Raw genomic sequence first — 24,088 nt, 5'->3', positions numbered from 1 at the left:
GTTGCCTTCTGTGTCATTTTTCCATATCTGTGTTGTTTATTCAATGCAAAAATGAGCAAACTGATTTTGGTTCCCCTGGAAAAAGAGCTGTTTTTTTATTGAGATATGAGTGACTGTTAACATGTCTGTGCTTCATCTAGTAGGAAGCCTTCCATAGACAAGAGTAATAAACTCTGATGACTGAGCAGGTGCCCCAATACTTGTCCATATAGTGTATCCCTAATTAGTGGACAAATCTATTCCAGCTACACTTATTGCTAACAGGTAAATAAAATTAAATGTACAGTCTCTACTGAGTTCTGAAGGTCATGAAAATCATCTGTCCTCCTATTCCAAGCTGTCACTGGCCTTACCCATTTCTGCTAATGCTCCTATGTCTGAATGCAGTCAATCCCCACAGTAATGTTCCAACATCTAGTGTATATCATTCTCAGGAACATAGAGGCTGTTGAGATGTTACATAAGCTCAAATGACTGTCATGATTGAGTGTCCACATACTTTGGGTCATGCAATGTACACTACATGTCCAAATGTTTGTGGACTCCCTTCCTATGATTGCATTGCTGACAGAGATGTACACACACAGCTTGACTAGTCCCTGTACAGGAGAATTACCAATAGAATAGGACTCTCTGGGGCAGATAAACATGAACCTGATCAGGTGATAAATCCCCCCAGCATTGAGCTGTAGAGCAGTGGAACTGTGTTCTCTGGAATGATGGAAGGTGCTCCATCCAATACTTTTGGGATGAGTTGGGGAGTTTGGGATGAGGTGGGCTGGTGATCATCCAACATCCTGACCTCACTAATGCTCATGTCACTGAATGCAATCAAATCCTCACAACAATGCTCCAGAATCTAGTAGAAAACCTTTCCCTGAACGGTAGAGACAGTTAACAATAAATGCGCAGGTGTGCTAATACTTTTGCCCATATCCGCGTGTCCGTCTCGCTAGCTACACCATAACCCAGGCAATTCACACTAGAGGGGAGAGAGGAGGAGGTTTGAGGATATTGAGGGGGTGGGGAGGGGGCCGCGTCTTATTAAATCTAATTACTTACACACTGAATAGCTCCTTGTATCATACGTGTAACAGAGACGTCAATGGATCTCGGCCCAAAGGCCCAATTAACATCCCCGACAATGGGGGCAGAGGACACGGCTGTCCCAGACCGTCTGGTCCGGGACACGGGTGGCTGGTTGTGTCTGCCCTGTTTGATGGAATGCACGAATGGCAACATTAAAGCAATAGGTCTCAACATTCCCGGCGTGGGAACCAGAGGCCGCTTGGCAGCGAGTCCATGTTTTTGAATGCCACTCACCAGTCTGACAGGAGAGTAGGGTTTATAAATAACCTCGTCTGGCCCTTTAAATAGAGCGGGTCATCACCATAGCTGCACTAAATCCAATTACACTACATATGTAGTCAATCAGCCAAGACATGTTTGCTTTTTTAGTATAGCACTGGAGCTTCAGGGCTAATGTTGTTAACAAGTAACGAAAGCTTATACCCCACTGGTCAGCATAATGCTAACTGCAGACCTGAATCATCACACACTCTCCTCAAACCGTGTGGAGGGGTTCAGTGATCTCTGATAGACTTGCTTATGTGGTTTCTGACACTCTATGCACTCATCACTCTAATTTGGAAAGAACTCCATAAAATTCCATACAATTACTGAATAATCACCTTTAGATTTTGAGGAAAGGAACACAGTTGGAGCTTTCCACAGGTCCAAACAATTATTACACACTTATATACTTTTCCAAATAGGTCCGCTCATTTGCCATGTGGTTGTAATTACTAAGTCATGAGCCTTAGGGTGTAATGTGGCTGGGATTTTAAACAGGCCTCTATTGGTAATGAATTATACAGTGTTCCTTAAAGCTAGGGAGTGTAATCCACTTTTGAACCACTACAGTAAATCTGAATCATACTTTGAGCTCCCCCCTTGTGGGCAGCTGTACACATGCATTTGTTGACAAGCTGAGAGACACAGAACCAGCATTTGAAGTGATCGTGGAAGTGGACTGAGGCAGCAGACTAATATTAGGAGATGAGATATGAGGGGTTTACACAGTGTACAACATACAGTTCTGGCGAGAGGTCTTGGGCATAGCACAGTAGCAGCGTTCCAACTCAGAGTGGCAAAAGATGCCATTCTCCCTATTACTGCCAGTGTACAATCAGCATAAATCTGAAGCTGCTTTTGTAATGTACAGTTGCTTCTGACAATAGTCACAGTATACTCTGACAAGTATTGTGATAAAAGGTTAGTAAGAATCAAATTTGACCCATATCACAGCCCTCGGTTTCATCAGTTTCATATCATGTGTCGTTGAAACCACCTTCTGTGGTCAGTACTAAACATCTGGATGCAACCTATCAGAGTAAAGTGTGCAAGACCTAATATTGAGTAGGTCCACCTTGTTTCCTGGTGTGGTATGTGGCACCACTTGCTGGTTAGCATATATGCAGCCCGTGACAGATGCACCAGTGGTGCTAATGTTATGGCTAATTACAGCTCCAAGAATGAGAGCAGTGAGTAAACATTGCGTGGGAGAGTGTTTTAAACAGATGCAGCAGTTAACGTTTTCAGAAGGACACACACGTTCATGTTGGCTGTGAGGAGTGTGTGGAAGTAGGAAAAGCTGAATGTTTACAACGTGAAGATCATCATCCACTTTAATTTTACTGCCTGTTGATTACGCTCATGTAATCTACGTGTTTGCGGGTGGGTGGAGTTTCCATGGTAGTGTTAATGCTGCTGTGCTCCACCTATCCCAACCCTAACCTTAAACTCAGCGTCCAAAAGGTCAGCTTTGGGCTTTTTTTTTTTACTTTGCCACATAAAAGCTGCCCCAGAACCACACATGCCTTATCATCAAGGGTGGGGGGTAGGCTTCATAAAGAGCTAAATACTAGGAAGCACATGTATTCATGCATGGCATCAAAAGGGCGGGGTTGTTGACATTGTTGTTAGAGGGGGAGGAAACATTGAACAATAGTGGCAGATGAAGCCCATAAAGAGCATCATATAGATAGATCATCAGAGATCATCACACTGAACAACAGAGGGAGAGAAAACACCTAGAAATCATCACACAGAACTACAGAGGGAGAGGAAACACCTAGAGATCATCACACAGAACAACATCACATCGGATCACACAGAAGATCATCACACTGAACAACAGAGGGAGAGGTAACACCTAGAGATCATCACACTGAACATTAGATGGAGATGGAACGCCACAAGCATCACACTGAACAATACGTGTAAAAGAAGCGTCCAGGCAGCATCACACTGAACAATAGATAGAGAGGGAAGAACACTTGGAGAGCATCACACTGAACAATAGAGGAAGAGGAAATGCCTACAGAGCATCATGCTGGGCAATACATGGAGAAGAAGCATCCACATAGCACCACATTGAACAACAGAGGGAGAGGGAACTCTTGGAAAGCATTACACTGAACAATAAAATGAGCTGAACCACCTAGAGAGCATCACACTGAATAATACAGAGGAAGATAAACCACCTAGAGAGCATCACACTGAATAATACAGAGAGTGTAAACAGTCAGAGTAACACAGGGAACCATAAAGGGAATTAAAACACCCAGAGAGCCTCACACTGAACACTAGGGGAAGATGAAACATTTACGAGCGCTACGAGCATCACACTGAACACTAGAGGGAAAGAAGTATCAAACTGAACAATAAAGGAAACACATCACATTGAACATCACAATAAAAGGGAAACACCTAGCGAGCATCACCCTGAACAATGCATGGAGAAGCATTCAGATTTAGAAGAACTCAAAACTGAACGATAGAACGAGAGGAAATACATAGAGAGCATCACACTGAATAATACAGAGAGTGGGAACTCTCAGAGTAACACAGGGAACCATAAACGGAGTGGAAACACACAGAGAGCATCTCACTGAACACCAGATGAAAAGGGAACACTCAGAGCATCACACTAAAACAATAGACACAGCTTCCGGAAAGCAACCACTTTCCAGTCCTGCAGCTTGTATTTACTGGTAGTTAACTTGATGGTTGATGTAACTGATTGTCCACCTACCATCATACCTGCCAGTGATTACAAAATCCAATACTGGAAACTGGATTTAAGGCCTGCAATTCACACCATCTGGTCAGTAGTACTGCTAGGGAACGGTGGGTCACTTTACTCAAGGCCATAGACGGTGTGCACCACTTGAGAGCCCTTTAGCACACAGAGGGCCGGGCAGGGTAGCAATGCGTGAACGGTTCCACATGCACCACTGACCACATCTAAACCTGACCGTCCTCTGCCAACATGTGCTGCGGCTTGCAGGTTTTACACAGCAGGGGCACCTCTATATGTGCTAACGTGTAATCTGGCCTTGGAGGGCACGGCCACACCACACTCTAGCCAAGGCCTCCACCTCTCTGAACACACAGTTCAGCGGAAACCGAGTCATTAGCCGAGCATTATGGCCAAACATGAAAGCCTTGATTTTCCTTGCTGATAAAAGACTGTACACGGCCTTCAAAGCCAAGTGTTTCCAACTTTAAACAGAAAGAGAAAAGTTCAATGAAAAAGTACATAAACAAAATGTTTCAAGTAAAAAGTTCTCTGTAAGAAGTCCAAAACTGGAATTCTGTAATTCCCAGCGGTCATTAAAGGACGGAGCAGCTGGTAGAAAGTTAGAAAGTGAACAGTTTGAGCAGCTGGTGGGAGGACGAAGGAGAAGCTGGGCTTTAGGTTCACTCATACCTTCCTTGTCTGTCTGTAGGAGAGAATGTGAGGCGGTCTGGAAGTCTGTGTGATGCTTATCAGTTAAATGTCCAAGTCTGAATAATCAGCTTCTTCTGCACTGCTCTCCAGTTTTGCTCCCACAATGACTCCCATGTGTATTAATCATTCGAGCTGGACCCTCTACTGCTGATACATGAATAGCTGCAGGCTCAATACAGTGTCAGCACAGTTAAAGCATTTTTCACATCAAGACTACGTAGCATTCATAAATACTGGATATAAAGATAAAGGTGAACAAATACAAATAATATCATCATAGTATCAATGATACAGGTGGTCAGTGAGTGAAGGCACAAGCGGAGTGTTTCTAGTAAAGTGGCCAATGAGCGTAGGCAGAAGGTAGGGGGTTTTAATAAGGTGGCCAGTAAGTGAAAGCACAAGGTTGGGGTTTCTAATAAAGTGGCCAATGAGCAGAAGGGCAAGGTGCAGAGTGCAAAGTGGTCAGTGAGTGGAAGCATTAATGCAGCAAAAAAGGTTGGGGATTCTAATAAAATGGCTAGTGAGCATAAGCACAGAGTAGGGGTTTCTAATAAAATGGCCAGTGAGTAAAAGCACAAGGTTGGGGTTTCTAATAAAATGGCCAGTGAGTAGAAGCAAAAACAGAATGTTTTTAATAAAATGGCCAGTGAGGTGTAAGCATAAAGGGAGTAAAAAAGGTTAGTTTTTCTAATAAAATTTCCAGTGAGGGGAAGCATAAGATACAGGTTTCTAATAAAGTGATAATAAAGCCAATGAGCAGAAGTGCCCAGTGAGAGGAATCACAAGGTAGGGGTTTCTAATAAAGTGGCCAGTGAGCAAAAGCACAAGGTGGATGTTTCTAATAAAGTGTCTGGTAAAGGTGGCGAAGTGTGTAGCATGAACATGGGCCTAAGGATGATGTCTAAAGCTCCGGGCTGTGTCAGTGCAAGACCTCCCACTTAGTGTGTGTGTTTTAAAGGTCAGGGTCAGGGTAAATGTCAAGGGTCGTGGCCAACCATGCAGAGTCATGGCTGTGTATGCATTGCCATGGCGGTGTGAGGATCCTGCTGTTGTGTGAAACGGTTATACCCTTGGAGAGGCCTTGCTCAGGTTGCAGAATTTCCGATCATCAAACAGCACAGGCATTGTGAGAATGTGATGGTGCTGCTGTTAAGTATGTAGGTTAGCATAGTTAGCATAGTTACTATTATATTATTATTATTATTATTAATATATAATTACTTTAATAATTTAATATTTTAATAATTTATATTAATATTTTAATTTATTCATTTATTCAGATCAGACGTTTGGTTATGTACAGAAACAGAATCAGACCAAATCAAAGCCTACTTCATAGATGAACCTGACAATACATTGTCTTATCAAAGTGCATAGAAGTTATTGTTATTATATAGACAAAAATATTGGGACACATTCATAGTTTTTTCAGAAATGAAGGACGTAATAAAGTTTATCCTGCTTTTGTTGGAATAACTTTGGAGCATTGCTGTGAGGATTTGATTGCGTTCAGGGTGTTAGTGAGCTGAGGATGTTGGTGGATGGTCACCACCCCACCATATCTCCAACATGTCCCAAAAGCAATGGGTGGAGCACCATCATTCCAGAGAACACAATTCCACTGCTCCACAGCTCAATGCTGGGGGCTTTGTACCCCTCTAGTCCACACCTGGCATTACCATGGTTCCAGTAGGTTCATGTTGATCTGCTCCAGGGAGTCCTGTTCTATTTGGATGCACATTTGCAAATCTTTGTCAGCAATGGAAATTTTGAAATCAAAAGTGTACATTTGATTTCATATTAATATTGGTTGTTCATTGAATTATTGTTTACCATTGTTTATTTGTTGCTGTATTTGAACAATTAGAATTTGAGATGTTCAGTCCACATTGGCACTGAAAAAAGCCCTAAGCCTTGGTTATTAATATGCATGAGCTCATTAACATCAGAGTCAGTTGTGATTGGCTTCTGATTTTTAAAGTAAAAAGAGTAAATGTTAAATTGGCAGCATCACACTGCGCACCGGCATGTTGACGTCATCACTAGAATGCAAAAATGCCTGAATGCATCTTTTTGTCTGTTTGTAGGGCATGGCGTTCTCCCTGGAGGAGCGGCTGCAGTTGGGTATTCATGGCCTCCTGCCTCCCGCCTTCCTCAGCCAGGACGTCCAGCTACTGCGGGTCCTCCGCAACTATGAGCTCAAGAAGGACGATCTGGACAGGTGAGAAAAGGGAGGGAAAATTGCACTCAATGATCCATCCAATGGTCTAACGAGTCTAAATGTAATTTATGAGCACTGACTCCTGAGTTATGAGAATAACGGCACATTCCTTTTACATCACAAAGTAGAACAGCAAATGTCAGCCCCATCAAAACTAAGCTAGACTTTATTTCCATCACTTCCACAGTATGTTTCAGTATGTAATCCATTAAAAATAGGTCAAAATAGTTTAATCGTAATGGAATACATTCATGAATACAGCTCAGTCAGAATAGACTAGCCTGATTGAGCCCATTTCAAATAGAATTTCTGTCTGATTACTTTCCCAATCTGAAACATTTTTTCCCATGGTTTTGGATCTGTAGCCCACTCGCTAAGCTAGCCTTTGCTTAACTAGCTTGGCTACAGTTCCACCAAGTATCAGACATCTCATTGCAGCTGCTGAGCTGCTGACACAAGTGTTGACGTGAAATGAGACCGGTTCTGCCATGTTTGGACTGGCAGCTAAGCGAGACCTACACACACATTTAGTGGATATTGAGATACCTGAGAGCACAAAGTCATGTGAATGGTCTTCACGAGGAGTGTTTTCGACTGCTTTCAGGCACATTGAGTAAATGGTTCAGCCTTGCTCTGTCTTTCAGTCGAACTCAGCATCGCTAAGCTTGCAAGTGTGATGGGCTTGTTTTTTTTTTTTTTTATATGATATGATATGAACAATCAATGAGCAACCTCAGCACCCTTACCCTGTGGCTCTTATAAATGCACATGGGGAAATTAGCTTATTTGACCATGTACTGGACAGATAAAGAACAGAACAGAAATTTGACCTATCAGAATATTAAACCATTGTTAAGATTTGTAGGTGCTGCAGTATGTGCTAATATCATTATACCACCCAAGCCTATCATCCACCATGTTTGGAGGCTGAACTTTAGCAAGGCTAGCTTTTATCATGAGTGGTTTGAGCTACCAAAAAGAAAATTCAGATAATATAGAGTGAATTTTGTGACTGTTTTCTTCAACTTTGGTCATTGGTCATCACACACACACACACACACAAACAGCAACTTTAATAGTCCCACCGCTCCTGTTTCTATAGCACTCTCTCAGATCCCTGGCTCGTGCGTTCTTTTCCCATGGCCTGCCACTACCCCTGGCATTCCATCCCCTGATGCTTTTGCTGTGAATGCGGGTCCCGCCTAACAGTTATGACATCCCTGTCATTTTACAGCCCCGGTTCTGTTTGCATTACGGTCTGTGTTTTGATTCTTTAGACAGTGAACGGCAGCTGTGACTGGACGAGGTCACTTTTCCCGAGCTGGCCCCTCACTCCCTCCGCACGCATGGCATTCATTCTTTAAATAGCGCCTGCCTCCCAGACCATCAAAGCTGTTTTGATATCGCTGATGAGCTTTAGGCCATACGCCAGCACTTTTTAACACAAATATTTGCGTTAAGGACGATTTTCAGAAGTTCTTATGAGAAGGATGCTCAGTTACCGTGCTGCCAGACTGTCCTCAGATCACAGAGCCTCCATAGACAATTCTGTGCTGCGTTAAAGTAGAGTACTTAGAGTATCTGAGCAGTAAAGAGTTTATTAGAGTTTCAGAGTTTAAAAATAACTTTAGAATACATGCAATAAACAGTCCATTGTGATTTGATGTGTGTGTGTGTGTGAGTGTGTTTTACACTTCCTACTAAAGGAAGGCCAGTATTTCCAGTTGCCATTCAACACCTAGTTTATCTAATCAGTCCTTGATTAAGGTTAATCAGGTGAGCTGCTGGTGATCCTGAACACATCCATACTGTGCCTGGAGTTCACAGAAAAGATCAGCGCCCAAACCCGTGTTCGTCTAACCAGCATACACTAAATGGACATAAGTATGTGGACACCTGGTCCTTAATTATTTCTTCTGACATCAAGGACTGCTGTGAGCATTCGCGCATCTGTATCAGCAATGGGTGCAACTTAAAGTAGCTGAATGCATTTAAATGGGTTAAATGCGGAGGACACATTTCGCTGTACAGTCCACACTGTACAGTGACAAATACGTGCACCTTTATCCTTTATATGCAGTCACTGACCCCTGAACTTATGTTTATTCTAATGTTATATAAAGTTCTACAGGTATACACTCTCACTGATCACTGACTTTATGTTAATTTGGGTTTATTCAAATGTTATATATATTTTTACAGGTATATATACACTTACTGACCACTGACTGGTTTATTCTATTGTTGCATATATAAGCAAACTAATCCAAAATATTTTGACTGATTGGCTGTATTTTTATGGTTATTAATGTTATTATGGTCAATGCTTATTGATTAATCTGCATTTTGTTATAAACCATAAGTACACCTACTTCTAGTTGTAATATAAAAAAGTACAGTCAATGTATCTGTCTTGTTTTTTATTTCCCCCATTTTTCTCCCCAAGACTGAATGTAGTCCATGTACTTATGGATGTGTCAGAAATCATACATCATACATTTGAGGTAATGGGGAAAATGTGATGTTTTTTTTGGCTGTACTGTCTTATTAAATATATTTCTTCCACAGAAAAAACATCCCAGTAAGCTGCAGAGTGCAGCTCACGCTAGAGGCGAGGCTTTTGTAAGTCGTGGCCTGAGGGTGAAAAGCTAAGATTAAATTGTCAAATTGGCTAAATGCCACCTAAACCCCGGCGGCCGAGCATTCCAGCTCAGTCACGGCTGATAAACAGTTTGAATGGCCAGTTTATGCCATTCAGAATGTTTATCATTATGTTTTACTGCACATTTGTATGTTTTTTTGTTAAAGCTGAAAGATTTGGCCTTGGTAGAAAGCCTTGGCCGTCAGTAGGTATTGAGGGTGAGATGCAGGTGGAGGAGAAAGTGTTTTTCCTTCTCATACAGAAAGCTGTCCAGAGTTTTGCATGCTTGTTAACGTGGCCCACAACATTTAAACACTGAAATCACTGCTTTCCTCTGCGTAAGGCGTATACAGTACCCGTAAAAAGTCCACACAGAGTTCCAAAACATCCTTTTGTTTCTCATCGGCCTAAAAACGACACAATATATATATATTTTTTCTTTATTTGCTTGTTTTGCAACACAAATTTAAAAACACATCCCGTATTGTCCTTAAAGTCAAAAAGAGCCACTCTGGCGTCCTTCAGAGACCTCTTTTCTGACTGAAATGCAGTGTTCTGCAATAGTCTTAAAGAAATAGCTCACTCACTAATGCTAATGTCACTAACAGTGAAGGAAAGCGAATAGTCACTGAACTGCATCTTATTCAAATCTAATCAAATAAAACATTAAGGGGGACAACAATGAGCATGCCGAGGCGGGGCTTAATGAGAAGGAACCAATCAGGACCTTATCTGCTTTGTATGTTGTGCATTAACATTTGGAAGGTTGTCACTCACTGCTACATAATAGAAGGAAAAATCAGGTGGAGTTTAGATGCTGCAGAACTGACTGTTTCGGCCACTAGGGGGCGCACTAGCCAGATTTGGAACAGTTAAAGTGTCATTTATGGCATTACGGCATTAAATGGCTTTTGTTGAACAAACTTGTTATAACGAAATGCTAAAGGAGCCTTTGTGTGAAATGTACATAGAATTTTGTAGATAATTAAATTAAGCCATTGTTTTTTTTTTTTTTAAGACACTAACTGACACAATAAAGAAGACCGAGATCTAAAACAGATCTACAGCTTGATGTTTTTTTGCAGCCAGTTAAAAACACACCATATGCCAATGATTTCAGTGAGGGGAAAGAGCTGTTGAGTCAATCAGCCAAGACATGTTTAGTATCTGAAGTTTGGTATTCTTTTGTTTTTTTTTATGCTGGAGCTATGAGGCTAATGTAGCTAACAAGCAGTGGAAGCTGATGACCCAGCAGATTAGCATGTTGCTAACTGCATATCTAAATCACTCTGCTACTCTGATAGACTTACTTATGTCTGATGGTTAAATAGCAACGGTGCTGGCAAATATATCAACACAGATGGGCGTGGTGGTCTCGAAATAAGGTGTGTTCAGGTAAATGTCTGGCATATTGCTGCCTTGGCAACGGAATACACTAGTGCACCACTTCATTGCTATCTTGGCAGTGAATTGTCAAGACAGGCATGTGCCCAACATGTGTACACCCTCGCTGTGCGCCATTGAAATAGCAGTCCGCCAAAGTCAGACCGTACCTGGCTCTTAAAGGGAATGGTGAGTGACATGCTGATTGGTTTATTGCACGTTAAGCCCAAAAGTCAAGTCAAGTCAAGTCAGATTTATTTGTATAGCGCTTTTTACAACTGTTGTCGTCACAAAGCAGCTTTACATAAATAGTGATTAATAAAAGACAGAGACAAAGAAGAAAGAAGAAAATAACGTAAGACATGATTGATCATAGACCCCCAGTGAGCAAGCCAATGGCGACAGTGGCAAGGAAAAACTCCTTCAGAGCTGGAGGAAGAAACCGTGGGAGGATCCAAGACTCACAAGGGGGACCCATCCTCCTCTGGTCAGAACTATTTAAACATTAATGATAAAAATGACCAAACCAGATACAACAGAAAGTTAAAAATGGTTTTAACATGGTCACTAAACAGGTAGCAGTGGTAGGCGGGTGAGCCGCTGGTCTGCTATGGGTTGTGGTGGGTGGGGGGCCTGCTGGTTGGACCGGTAGGTGGCAGCTGGTTTGACGAATCTTGCAGCAGGTCGGGCTGGGTGGCCATTTACTCGGAGAAGGTAAACAGAGAGAGTTAGTTCTGAGAGGAGTTTTATGGAGAGCAGAGAATGTTGGGCAGTATCAGATCGTGTCTGACAACTCCGGCAGGTCTGACTATAACAGCCTAATTTAAAGGCTGTTATAAACACACCCATGATTAATTAAGAGACTTAGTACATTTCTTTTGTGCGTTTCAAGACGTGCACGGTGTCCTTTTCCTGTCGTTGCATTGTGACATGCCCTAAATCAAGCTGCACGGGGGCTAAAATAGGTCCCTATGACGTTCATTCATTTAAAATGTATTTATATTTATTTATACAACGAATGTTCTCACAAAACAGCTTTACAAAGATCCAGGTTCAAGCTAGTGGTGACAGTGGCAAGGAAAAACTCCCTCATATTGAGGGGAAGACACCAAGACGGGACAGCTGGCAGCAGGGTAGTGGAGAGCCAGGTCTGGCGGTACCGGGATGGACATTTGGAACATGGAATGTTGCTTGAACAGAATGTCTAATTGACTACATTTATGGTGAGGAGGGGGGGGGGGGGCACACTATCGGTAGTCTGAGTATGACTGTTACAGGCATGTAGCCAACTCATGACTGTACAGCCACCTGACTGGTTTAGAAAGCACAACCCTGCCATCTTTCCTTCTCTATGCACGGAGCGTGTCCAGTGGGGTCGCGGAGGGCGCATGACGCAGCTGGGATTTGTTCCCGACCTACAGCATAAACAGGGTGTGTTCCTTGCTGAAGAGCGGGTGTTTATTTTCAGAATGGGCTAGGCTAAGCTTTCTACACTTAAGCTTTCTCTCGCTTTCAACAAAACGATCATCATTGCATCATTTTTTGTACTCTCTGTATATTTTAGTGAAATGACCTTGAAAAATCCTGGAATTGTGGGTCCAATAGCAGCTTTAGCTGGGATGATGTTTGCTCATCTGTCCATCCACACTAATCTGGGACAATGCAAACTGTGTCTTTTAAAGCAATAGTTTGAGGAAGATTTCAATTGACAGGTTTCTCTCCCCTTGCATTGTGTGCACTCAACCAGCCAGGTGTCTCCCAGGAGGAGCTACCAGGCTAATATAGCTAATATGTTAAGATTAGCTTTCTGACCAAAATCTAGCTAAATGTAGCGCATAGTGGGTAATGACACCACCTTCCCTGCTGGCAGATCATGGCTCGATTCCCTGGTTAGGCTAATAGCAAGACTCCAAACTCTACATTCTCCTGCCTGTGGGACATGTGTCAAATGCTGTAAATGTAACTATGTTTACCACTTTCTTTCACCCCTCTCTTTCACAGATACGTCTTTCTAATGGGTCTTCAGGATCGCAATGAGAAGCTCTTTTATCGAGTGTTGGCTTCGGACATCGAGCGCTTCATGCCCATTGTATACACACCCACCGTAGGTCTGGCCTGCCAGCACTATGGCCTCACCTTCAGGAGACCAAGGTAAGAAACATCACAAATAATTTTAATCTGAATTGAACAGTTTATATTTTGCTTGCATTCCTAACGTTGCCACAAACTACAGTCAAGGATGGTGTTGGAACCCTGGATGCTAGTTGATCAATTCAGTCTGACAAGTATTAACAATACGTCCCTGCAGCTAGCAGTGCTTCTGTTTAATCAGAATTCGGAAGCAGTAGCTTCAAGGTCAGTTAACATTTTTTTTACATTTAAGTTATTCAGCAGACGCTCTTATCCAGAGCAGCTTACCAACGTTCACTGTTTACTCAGAAAACACTGTTAGCTAGTTTGTATCGGCTATGATCCAGAAGATACCTTTAAGCTTAGACGCTACTAAATACAAAATAAAATCAGTATGGAGACCACAATACTCAACGCTACACTTCACCAAAGTACTCTTGGAAGAGGAAGGTCTCCTGATGCCATTTGAAGACAGCGAGCGACTCTGCCTTTTGGACACCCAGGGGAAGTTTGTTCCACCACTTCTGGGCCAGGACAGAAAAAAACTTGGATGCTTGTTTTCCGTGGATCTTAAAGGATCATAGGTCGAGCCAAGCCATACTTAAAGCTCGAAGGACATTGACAGTTGTTCATGATGTGTAAGTGTGTCACAGAATCTGGTTGAGCTGATGCACAAAACTGTGTATTACCGGCCTAAAAATAACGCCTTAGCATGCTCATTATTGCCCCCCTTAATGTTTTGGTTGTTTTTTATGTTTAAAGGGGCTTTCGATAAAACAAGAAGGGCCCTAAAACAAAACCCTGCGGAACACCAGTTCAGGAAACCACCACAATAACACTAACAAATTGACACCAGCTGTCAATTCAAATCATTGAATTTCAAGGGCAATAAAAATTGGTCAGTTGTTGCAAACAAAAGAGATAACCTGGAATTGTTTAACACTAATTTTGGTGCATATTTGGGCCGTATAATTCCATATTTTACTTTATAGCTTTGATGTATAAAATGTGAAAAAATAGGGAAGGACCCCATTTGTCTGGAAAGGGTACACTCTTAAAAATGAATGTTCCTGAGACAGAATGTTTGATTGATATAGATGCCTTACATTGTGTAGAGGGTTCTTCATGCTTTAAAGAGGTTCTTGTCTCATTTATAGGTATGTTTAATTAAAAAAATCATCCATTGAAAGATAATATATTGAAGCAAAGGTGGTTCTTTTGTGGCACCTCTCCAGTAAACAGGTTTTTACACATTTTATTTTAAAGAGTGCAGCCTAAATGAAAGCCTGTGCATTGTCATCATCTGAACAAGTTAGAAGTAGAGAAAGCTACAATCTTCAGCTACTTTTCTTTCATGTGTGTGGAGTGAGGGGCATTTGAGGTCTGAAATTGCAAAGGGCCAAACACCCAATTACCCAAATGACAGACAGAGCGTGGTGTAATTACAGCAAGAAGAGAGAGTGGCTATAAGGCAGGAAGATGTTGAGGCTGGCGAAGAATAAGGGCTCAGGATGATGGCTGTGTTCTGGGAGAATGGAGAGTAGGCATCAAGCTTTGTGGTCTCTTTATGGCTTGTGATTTGTGTTTTTAGCGCTCGTGCCACACAGAGATTAATCTATCTGAAGCAGATTCAGCTGAGTGTGTCTGATCTGACCTGTGTTTGCACCATGCTTGTTTTTTTTTTATAATGACAGTAAATTGATTACGGTACCTATTTAGACCAGCCATCATTCATCTTTCATTAAAATCACCTCTACACTCCCTGTCCATGTAATCACGTTCTGCTCACCATATACTGTGGGGCAAAAAAGTATTTAGTCAGCCACTGATTGTGCATGTTGTCTTACTTAGAAAGATGAGAGAGGTCTGTAATGTTCATCATGAGAGACAAAATCCAGGAAATCACATTGTAGAATTTCTAAAGAATTTATGTGTAAATTTTGGTGGAAAATTAGTATTAGGTCACCCACAAACAAGCAAGATTTCTGGCTCTCACAGACCTGTAACTTCTTCTTTAGGAAGCTCTTCTGTCCTCCACTCGTTACCTATATTAATGGCACCTGTTTGAACTCGTTATCTGTGTAAAAGACACCTGTCCACAGCCTCAACAGTCAGACTCCAAACTTTACCATGGCCAAGACCAAAGAGCTGTCGAAGGAAGAAAATTGTAGACCTGCGCCAGGCTGGGAAGAGTGAATCTACAATAGGTAAGCAGGTTGGTGTGAATAAATCAACTGTGGGAGCAATTGTAAGAAAATGGAAGACATACAAGACCATTGATAATCTCCCTCGATCTGGGGCCCCATGTAAGATCTCATCCTGTGGAGTCAAAACGGTGAACAAAAATCACAGAACTACACAGAGGGACCTGATAAGTGACCTGCAAAGAGCTGGGACCAAAGTAACAAAGGCTACCATCAGTAACACACTACGTCGAGAAGGACTCAAATCCTGCAGTGCCAGGCGTGTCCCCCTGCTTAAGCCAGTACATGTCCAGGTCCGTCTGAAGTTTGCCAGAGAGCATATGGATGATCCAGAAGAGGATTGGGAGAATATCATGTGGTCAGATGAAACCAAAATAGAACTTTTCTCGTCAACTCGTCAAATTTGAAGGAAGAAGAATGCTGAGTCGCATCCCAAGAGCACCATACCTACTGTGAAATATGGGCTCTGGGCTTTGGGACTGTTTTTCTGCAAAGGGGACAGGACGACTGATCCGTGTTAAGGAAAGAATGAAAGGGGCCATGTATCGTGGGATTTTAGGCCAAAACCTCCTTCCATTAGTGAGAGCATTGAAGATGGAACGTGGCTGGGTCTTCCAGCATGACAATGATCCCAAACACACCGCTCGGGCAACGAAGGAGTGGCTCTGTAAAAGCATTTCAACCCCATAGAAAATTTGTGGAGGGAGTTGAAAGTCTGTGTTGCCCAGCGACAGCCCCAAAACATCACTGCGCTAAAGGACATCTGCATGGAGGAATGGGCCAAAATACCAGCTACAGTGTGTGCAAACCTGGTGAAGACTTACAGGAAACGTTTGACCTCTGGCATTGCCAACAAAGGTTATGTTACAAAGTATTGAGTTGAACTTTTGTTATTGACCAAATACTTATTTTTCACCATAATTTACAAATCTTTAAAAATCCTACAATATGATTTCCTGGATTTATTTTCTAATTTTGTCTATCTAGCTGAAGTGTACCTATGATGAAAATAACAGACCTCTCTCTTCTTTCTAAGTAGGAGAACTGCCCCACTGTAGCAGCACTTTGTAGTTCTGTAATTACAGACTGTAGTTCATCTGTTTCAATGCATACTTTAACGTTAAACACTTTCTCCCTGTTCTTAAATGGTCAGGACCACCATAGGACCACCACAGAGCAGCTATTATTTGGGTGGTGGATCATTCTCAGCACTTCAGTGGCACTGACATGGTGGTGGTTAGTCACAGCAGTGCTTTGCTACTCACCGTGCACTCAACTGGACCCTCCTACCTAGCTGGTCCACCTTGTAGATGTAAAGTCAGAGACCGAAGCTCATCAGGTTGCTGCATAGTTTGTGGAGCTCATCCTCTAGTCTTTCATCAATGATCACAGAATGTTGCCCATAGGATGTTGTTGGCTGGATATTTCTGGTTAGTGGACTGTTCTCAGTCCAGCAGTGACACTGGGGTATTTAAAAACTTCACTTGTACCAGCCCAACACACATTACAAACACACCGCCACCACGTCAGTGTCACTGCAGTGCTGAGAATGACTCACTACCCAAGGATTATCTGCTCTGTGGTGGTCCTGTAGGGTCCTGTGCATTAAAGAACAGGGTGAAAGGAGGACTACAGTGTGTAATTATAGAAGTACAGAGTGCTCCTATATGGTAAATGGAGCTGATATAATGGACAGTGAGTGTAAAAACAAAGAGGTGGTTTTAACGCAGCAGAATTTGGTAATAAGAAGGGGTCCTTATAGTGTATAATAGCTATCTGTATTGCTAAAAACACCAGTGATTGGCAGTCACCATGTTGTTGCTAAGCAACAGGGATGTATGCAGCCTTAAAAAATCTATTCTGACCTCCAGGCCAAATTGACAGTGGCCCTTATTTGGGAAAAAATAAATTCCCAGTTTAATTTAGAGTAATGAAGGTCAATTAAAATAATAGTGCTCGTGGCGTGGTGGTATGTGAAACCCCTTTATTAGAAGCCCACTTTATTAGAAACCCCTTCCTTGTAGCTCCACCTTGCTAGTTTACAGAAACTGTAGCTCATCTGTTAATGCACAGTTTGTATTAGCAGTTCTCTAGCCCTTCACCAGTGGTCAGTTTCTCCCCACAGAGCTGCTTGTGTCTGGATATTTTTGGGTGGGGGGCCCACTCTTTACCTAGAAGCGACACTGACGTGTGTAAAGCCTCCAGCAATACAACTGTGCTTGGTGCAGTCATGTCAGCACCACACACGCTACCACTACCCTGAACACTACCATGTCCGTGTCACTGCTGCTCTGATAATTCACCACCTGGTCAACAGCAGTGTGGTCGGAAACTGACCAGGCGTGAATGGGCTAGAATGGAGAAGCTGATAGCTTGCAGCAACCGATTACAGACTACATTAACTGTAAATCTAAAAAGTGCACCTATATGGTAGGTGTTTCTGATAAAGTGGACTAAAGTGGCCAGTAAGTTTAGCTAAAGAAGGATATTAGGGAGGACTGATGATCTGGTGAGAACAAAGCCTTGTCTGCTGTACTCATCTCCAACCTCCTGCAAGATGTTTGAATTTCCAGGCTTTTCTCTTCATCTGGATTTGATTTACAGTCTGTCAGCACTGGACACCCCGCAGCCCAAATTGGGTTGTCTTTGGATCGAACTGTCTGCCGTTCCTGGAGCCATCGACTAGAAATTTGACCTTAGTGGAGGCCAGACTTTTTGAATGAGTATGGGTGAGGATTAAGGTGTTGCTGTGAAGGCCCATGATATGTGGCTCAGTCCAAATGAGCCAACCTAACTGATAGTGACCAGGTGTTGCCATGACTACAGCGCAAGTTTAGTCTCTCTATTTTTATTATTATTATTACCGTCCAAACCCACCAGTGAGCTTACTTTTTCTTCTGAATTTTAGACCTGCAATTGTCTCAACTACGGGAAAGCAGTGTCTCAGGGATCAGGCGGTGTATTCATAACCGTTTGGTTTAATAACCTTCTGTGAGGAAGCTGGATCCACGCACCACCACTATGAACAATTCTGACTGTGTGAGTTTCTCAAGAACGGTGCGTTTTAAACACCAAGCCCACTCTGAGCAAACGGATGTTTCCACTTAACAAATCATCTCGATTGGCCGAGGTGTACATGTTCCATCTCTCCATCTATTAAAAAACTGTGGCCGTAAACTGTGTAGTGGGGGTGAAGTGAGGTGCTGTGTGGAATTCTCCGTGCTGGCAGGTTTTAGCTGCTTCCACATCCTGTAGGGTGTGTATACTTTTTATGGTGTTATTTTTGCACTGAATTATTCCTCCGGCGGAAGAGTGTGAGGTAACCAGATTAAATACGATTTAAAAATGAAGGGAAATCGAGGTTTTATGCCTGTCGTGGTGGAGCTCTTAGCGGGATGCTGTGGGTTGTTTTATGATAGAGTGAGTGTGTGTGTGTGTGTGTGGATGGATGCCTGTGTACCTTTTTGTTTTTCTGGCACTTCTCAAGCCAGAGAGCAGAACGAGCCCCAGCCTTTTACAGGCCAGCTGTGTCTTAGTCAGGTGTGTGTGCATTTATTGTATTACATAAAACAAACTTATTTATAGAACTTTGTAGTTATTATTATTATTATTATTATTATTATTACTTCATATTAATCCCAGAACCCACCAGTGGGTCCAAATAAGTCAGCTTGTTTGCGCTGTAGTCACTGTAGTTTTAGAACAAAGCCTTTGGGTAGAGACGTACTGTTAATTAAATAGGACGCTCTGCAGCAGATAAACCTGAACCTACTGGTACTCTGCTTTCCTGCATTGAGCTGTGAAGCAGTGGAACTGTGCTCTCTGGAATGATGGCTGGTGCTCCCATTTAATACTTTTGGGATCTGTTGGGGAGTTTAGGATGAGATGAGGTGGTGATCATCTAGCATCCTGACAGTTAAACCCTCACTGACTTCTGAGGAAACAAACTAATGAATGAGCAGGTGTCTATCTGACTTTTTTGAGTGCCCATATCATAGAAAAACAGTTTTTTAATAAGATACTGCTGGAGCAAGCAGACACTGTTCAAAAGCATTTCACTCCCTACACAGACCATGCAGTCCATATTAGGACATTAAGCTGCAAAAATAAGTCTGTTAAGTAAGTGTTTGTGATATTACAGAAGCCAGCACATCCACATATGTCTTGTATTGTGCCTCATTCAAAAAGCAATGCAGGCTGAAACTGCAGTAGCCTGAATAGGCACAATACAAGACAGCAAATCAGAACAGAGCTCATATACATATACCAGCTACATATACCAGTACAGCCTACCTAGCCTTCATAAACCCAAATGAATGTAAGAAGTGGGGCTAAAATTTGAGATATTGATTACCCAAAGGTCCTAAGGTTTTATTAACATTCTAGAAATGACATAAATGTACATAAACATCTATAAAGGTTAATTCTTTATGAGGTGAAATGGCATCGAAATAGGCTGCCTGTTTGACAAGTTATGCATGTTGGAGTGGAACTTTATGGGCTTTTTCATGTGGTCTTTCAAATGCTGCCCTTCAGTAAAGTGTTGTGCCTCATTCATAAAGCAGTCCAACCTGTAAAAACCCTTATAATGTCAGTGTGAGTGGATGGAGCTAAACTGCTAAACTGCTGGTGGATAGGTGGATATGTAAAGACGTTGGCTTTTATGACGTCACAGACACGTTTTTTTTTTGCAGCTGTTTCCACATAGGGACTGCAGTGTTGACATACCCTATTGAACTCTAAAATTTCACTTAAAAAAAGCTTACTATCCCCTGACTTCCAATGGGCCAAGTAAATTTGCGGGTCTGATTGCTAGGTTGCAGTCGTATCTCAGCAATTATGACCCTGTCTGATGGTGCACAACTCTGTGACTCTTACTGTAAGAAAGGGGGGATGTTTAAATGTACTGAAAGTGCTGCAAAACGTCTTAACCTCACTTTCCAACCACGCTGGAACACAGAGAGAGCGCCTCTGCTTTCCTTTTCCCCCCTCAGAGCGGTCAGCCTTGATGGGAATTTAAATGGTTAGATATTAATCAGGAGAAAAGAATGAAGTCAGCCTGCAGGCCTATAGTTGTGGAGCTGCCGGAACGCTCCCGCGTTGAATGAAGTGGGCACACAGACAGGCAACTGGCACGGAAAGAATTGGAAAAATGGTCATGCTGTCCATGGTATCTCATGCAAAGTTTGGATGCATAGTTTTTAGTTTTTTTTTGCAGTACGTACTGCTGTCCCTCCTGCTGGCCAGCTCAATCACAGTGCAGCTGTTTTTTGTTTTGCTGCTGCAGCTCCAGATGTGGCAGTTTCCAGTAGATTACTTCTTACAGGTTCTGTTGATCCTAAGAAGAAATTAAAGGACATGAAGGCGCTCTCATAAGCAGTAATGTGATTAAACAGATAGTTGAAAGATTCATTATATCAGCCGGTAACACTAAATTACATTACCAAAACACAAAACTCCAACAAATGAACTGTGGATAGAAGTAGAACAAACGCAGCTCAAACGCCATCCCCCTTTTAACAAACCCAATGCTAGCAATGATAGCCTGGTGAAAACTGCACACAATTTGAAATACTATAATCTCACTTCCCAAATCTCACCTCCCAAATACTTACTCGAATGGCATAACCCTGACCTCCCTGCCACCAAAAAATGATACAGATTATACACATTATACAGAACAAACATCCCACATCTAACCCAGACATACAGCATTGAAAGTAACCAGTTTCTGGGATTTCACCGGCTCAGATCTACACTAAATTCAAAAATTTAAATCAAATCAAATTTATTTATATAGCGTTTTTACAACTGTTGTCACAAAGCAGCTTTACACAATCAGTAACAACAGGAAATCAACAACATAAGAAGACATTTAAACCTAAGGCCTGAGTTGGGAATAAAGCTTGAGAACCACTAAAAAGTCCCACGAGAACCACTCATTTGAAGAACTTGAATGAAATGATGAAATAGGAAATGATGAAATGGGAATTTGTTTTAATTGATCATTTTCATTTAAACCATGATGCCGCAACAGTTAGCATGAAGCTAATAGCACGTGTCAATCATCACACGCTCTTCTCAAAACGTATAGAGGAGATTAGTGCTCTCTAACAGTCTTGCTCATATGGTTTACGGACATTGTATGCCACTGCTATCTAGAAAAAGGAACTGAAGGACATTAGCATAGCTAAAAATGTAGCCAAACATTAAGTATCACTTTAAGGTAACTCACAATTTGAGTTAAAACCAGATCAAATACAGGCACATTACATTAAAAATAGCCAGGAGGCACTGGCATTAGGCAATGGAAGGTATTTCAGAGAAAGCCAGGCCTGGTTGTTAGATGCTGTCAGTGTAATTGAAGGTGATGGTGGCTGGTGATAACGCGGTGAGCAGGTTCGCCTGGGCCGAGTTCATAGATAAGACCGTATTCCTGCTGTAGAATAGGAATGCGCTCCTGCACTGAGGAGTACACTTAACCTCTTTCCACAGGCCCCAGAGAGGCCGCCAAACAGAATTTTGATTGGTTCTGGTGTTACGTTTGACTGGCTAGCTGCTGTCCGCCCCCCTCAGCTGAAGTGAAGATTTTGATTGGTTCTGCTGCTGAATTTAACAGGTGGTCCCGCCCTTCAGCTGAAGTGGACATTTAGATTAGTTCTGCTGAGATTTTAATTGGTTCTGCTGATGAGTTTGTATGTCTGGCTGGCTGTTGTCCCGCCCCCTGGCTGAAGTGGAGATTTTGATTGGTTCTGCTGCTGAGGTTGGATGGCTGACTGGCTGTTATACCGCCCCCTGGCTAAAGTGGAGATTTTGATTGGTTCTGCTGCTGATTTTGACTGGCTGACTGGCTATTCTCCTGCCCCATGGCTGAAGTGGAGATTTTGATTGGTTCTGCTGCTGAGTTTGACTGGCTGCCTGTTGTCCTGTCCTGTCCCCAGCTGAACAGAGATTTTAATAGATTGATTAATTTTTGACATCAAAGCTAATAGAAAAAACGTCTGACGTTTCGGCTCTGACCCTGTCCATACAGAATATGCATATCATTCAATACATAAACAAGCAATTCATTAAATAATTATGTAATTACATGTACACAGTACATCAAAACAGCAACAAAACCGACTTCTAAGGCTCAAATGTGGGAAACGTCTGGTTCTGTGGCCCCTCTTAATTCCGTATGTAATTAGCATGCGTTCTGTTTTGTGTTCATTACTGCAAAATCGCTTTAGCTGGTGCATCGAGTGGCCTGTGTCTCCTCACTTCATTTCTCTGAAGCCCTTCAGCTGTGAAATGGACTGAAAATGCAGAGATCACAGGACAGAGTATTTGGATTGGCCTTAGAGGGGAGCTTTTAATAGCTTGGGAATGAATTGGCGATGCCAGAGTGTGCTTTATAAGGCCTAATAAAAACACAGCACTTCATACTGCAGGGTTCTTGGCTTCTTAAGGAGAAGACGACGCTGCAGTCAGATTCGCTTCAGTGTGTTACTTTGCAGTTACTGTTTGGTGTCACACGTAAGCAAGTTCCCGTCTTCATTTGCCTGTTTTTGTGGCCTCATCAGCAGCTGGTCGTCTAATATGTGCCCTATTAGGAAAGTTTGCTGGCCAGGAGTTGCTGGGAATGTCTGGTCGGGTCAGTGAGTCTGTGGGTAGGTTTTTCGTTTTATGCCCAGAAAGCAGAAGCTATGGGAACGCGACACCAAACTAGAAACCTTCCAGTATCCCACAGATCGGTCATTGTTTGTTTTTATTGTGCTGTTAATTGTGAACAGTGTTGGAGCTTCAGAGTAATTTAATTTGTGAATTCACAGCCGTTCCAAACCCTGCTTGTGTAATCTCTACAGACAAGCACGGACCAATGGAACGGGATGGTCTGGAGCAGCCGTCAGCACATGACCCTAAGGTCACAGCTCCCAGTGCTGAGCCATGGGCCAGAGGGCTATAAAGGCCCACTAGCATGATAAGAAGTGGAGGTGCTCAGGGAGCCCCGTTAGCAGTTTAGGTATAGGCATTGGAAAAGGTAGGTTGCTGCAGTTTCCAGTGCACTTGTAAAGATTGTAGAAATTACATTAAATTCCACCCTACTTTGATGTACTGTAGGTCCATTCATGTGAACTGAAGTTTATGACTTGCGTGAACGGTGTGTGTATTGCCGGTATACAGCTCATAGTAGGCCGTAAACCTGCTTATGTTTATAGAAGAGTGTTAAAGCATTTATGGTTCCAGTGCACGAGTTTGGGGTTCTTAGCTGCCAGGCTGTGGAGTATAGAGTGGAATGGCTTGCAGATTAGTCATCTGCTGCTATCGGAACGGTGTAGAGTCAGGAATGAGGGAGTGAAGCTGTAAGGAACAGACTGGGCATTCTTCAAGAGGGGGGTGGGGGTGGGATTGTACAGAGTTGTCAGGAAAATTGCAGTGAAATACACAGTCATGTCAGAATATGATGACCAGCCCTGGTGTGGAATGAACTCCAGCCCATTCGATTAGCTCTGCTTACCATATAGGAGCTCTTATATAGGAGCATATTGGAGCATGTTTGTAGTTATCTTTGTTAACCTCCTTCCACCCTGTACGTCAATGGTCAGAACCCCATTCTGGTCATTCTCAGCACTGTAGCGACACTGCATGGTGGATCAGACACAGCAATACTGCTGGAGTTTTTAAATCCCTCAGTATCATTGCTGTACAGACAATAGTACACCAAACAGAAA

At 42.5% G+C, this 24,088-nt stretch overlaps 1 protein-coding gene across 1 annotated transcript in view; it reads left to right on the top strand.

The window, feature by feature from the left end:
* me1 (malic enzyme 1, NADP(+)-dependent, cytosolic) overlaps window positions 1-24,088 on the top strand; it is an 86,783-nt gene that overhangs the window by 22,342 nt on the left and 40,353 nt on the right. Inside the window, exons 2-3 of the mRNA XM_072668930.1 lie at window positions 6,883-7,016; window positions 13,042-13,191. Of these exons, the coding sequence (XP_072525031.1) occupies window positions 6,883-7,016; window positions 13,042-13,191 (284 nt within the window). The remainder of the gene's footprint in view (window positions 1-6,882; window positions 7,017-13,041; window positions 13,192-24,088) is intronic.

This window comes from Salminus brasiliensis, chromosome 23 (genome assembly GCF_030463535.1).
Source record: "Salminus brasiliensis chromosome 23, fSalBra1.hap2, whole genome shotgun sequence".
Classification (NCBI taxonomy): Eukaryota; Metazoa; Chordata; class Actinopteri; order Characiformes; family Bryconidae; genus Salminus; species Salminus brasiliensis.
The sequence above is the reverse complement of the archived record's forward strand: the minus strand, read 5'-3'. Positions and strand labels throughout refer to the sequence as shown.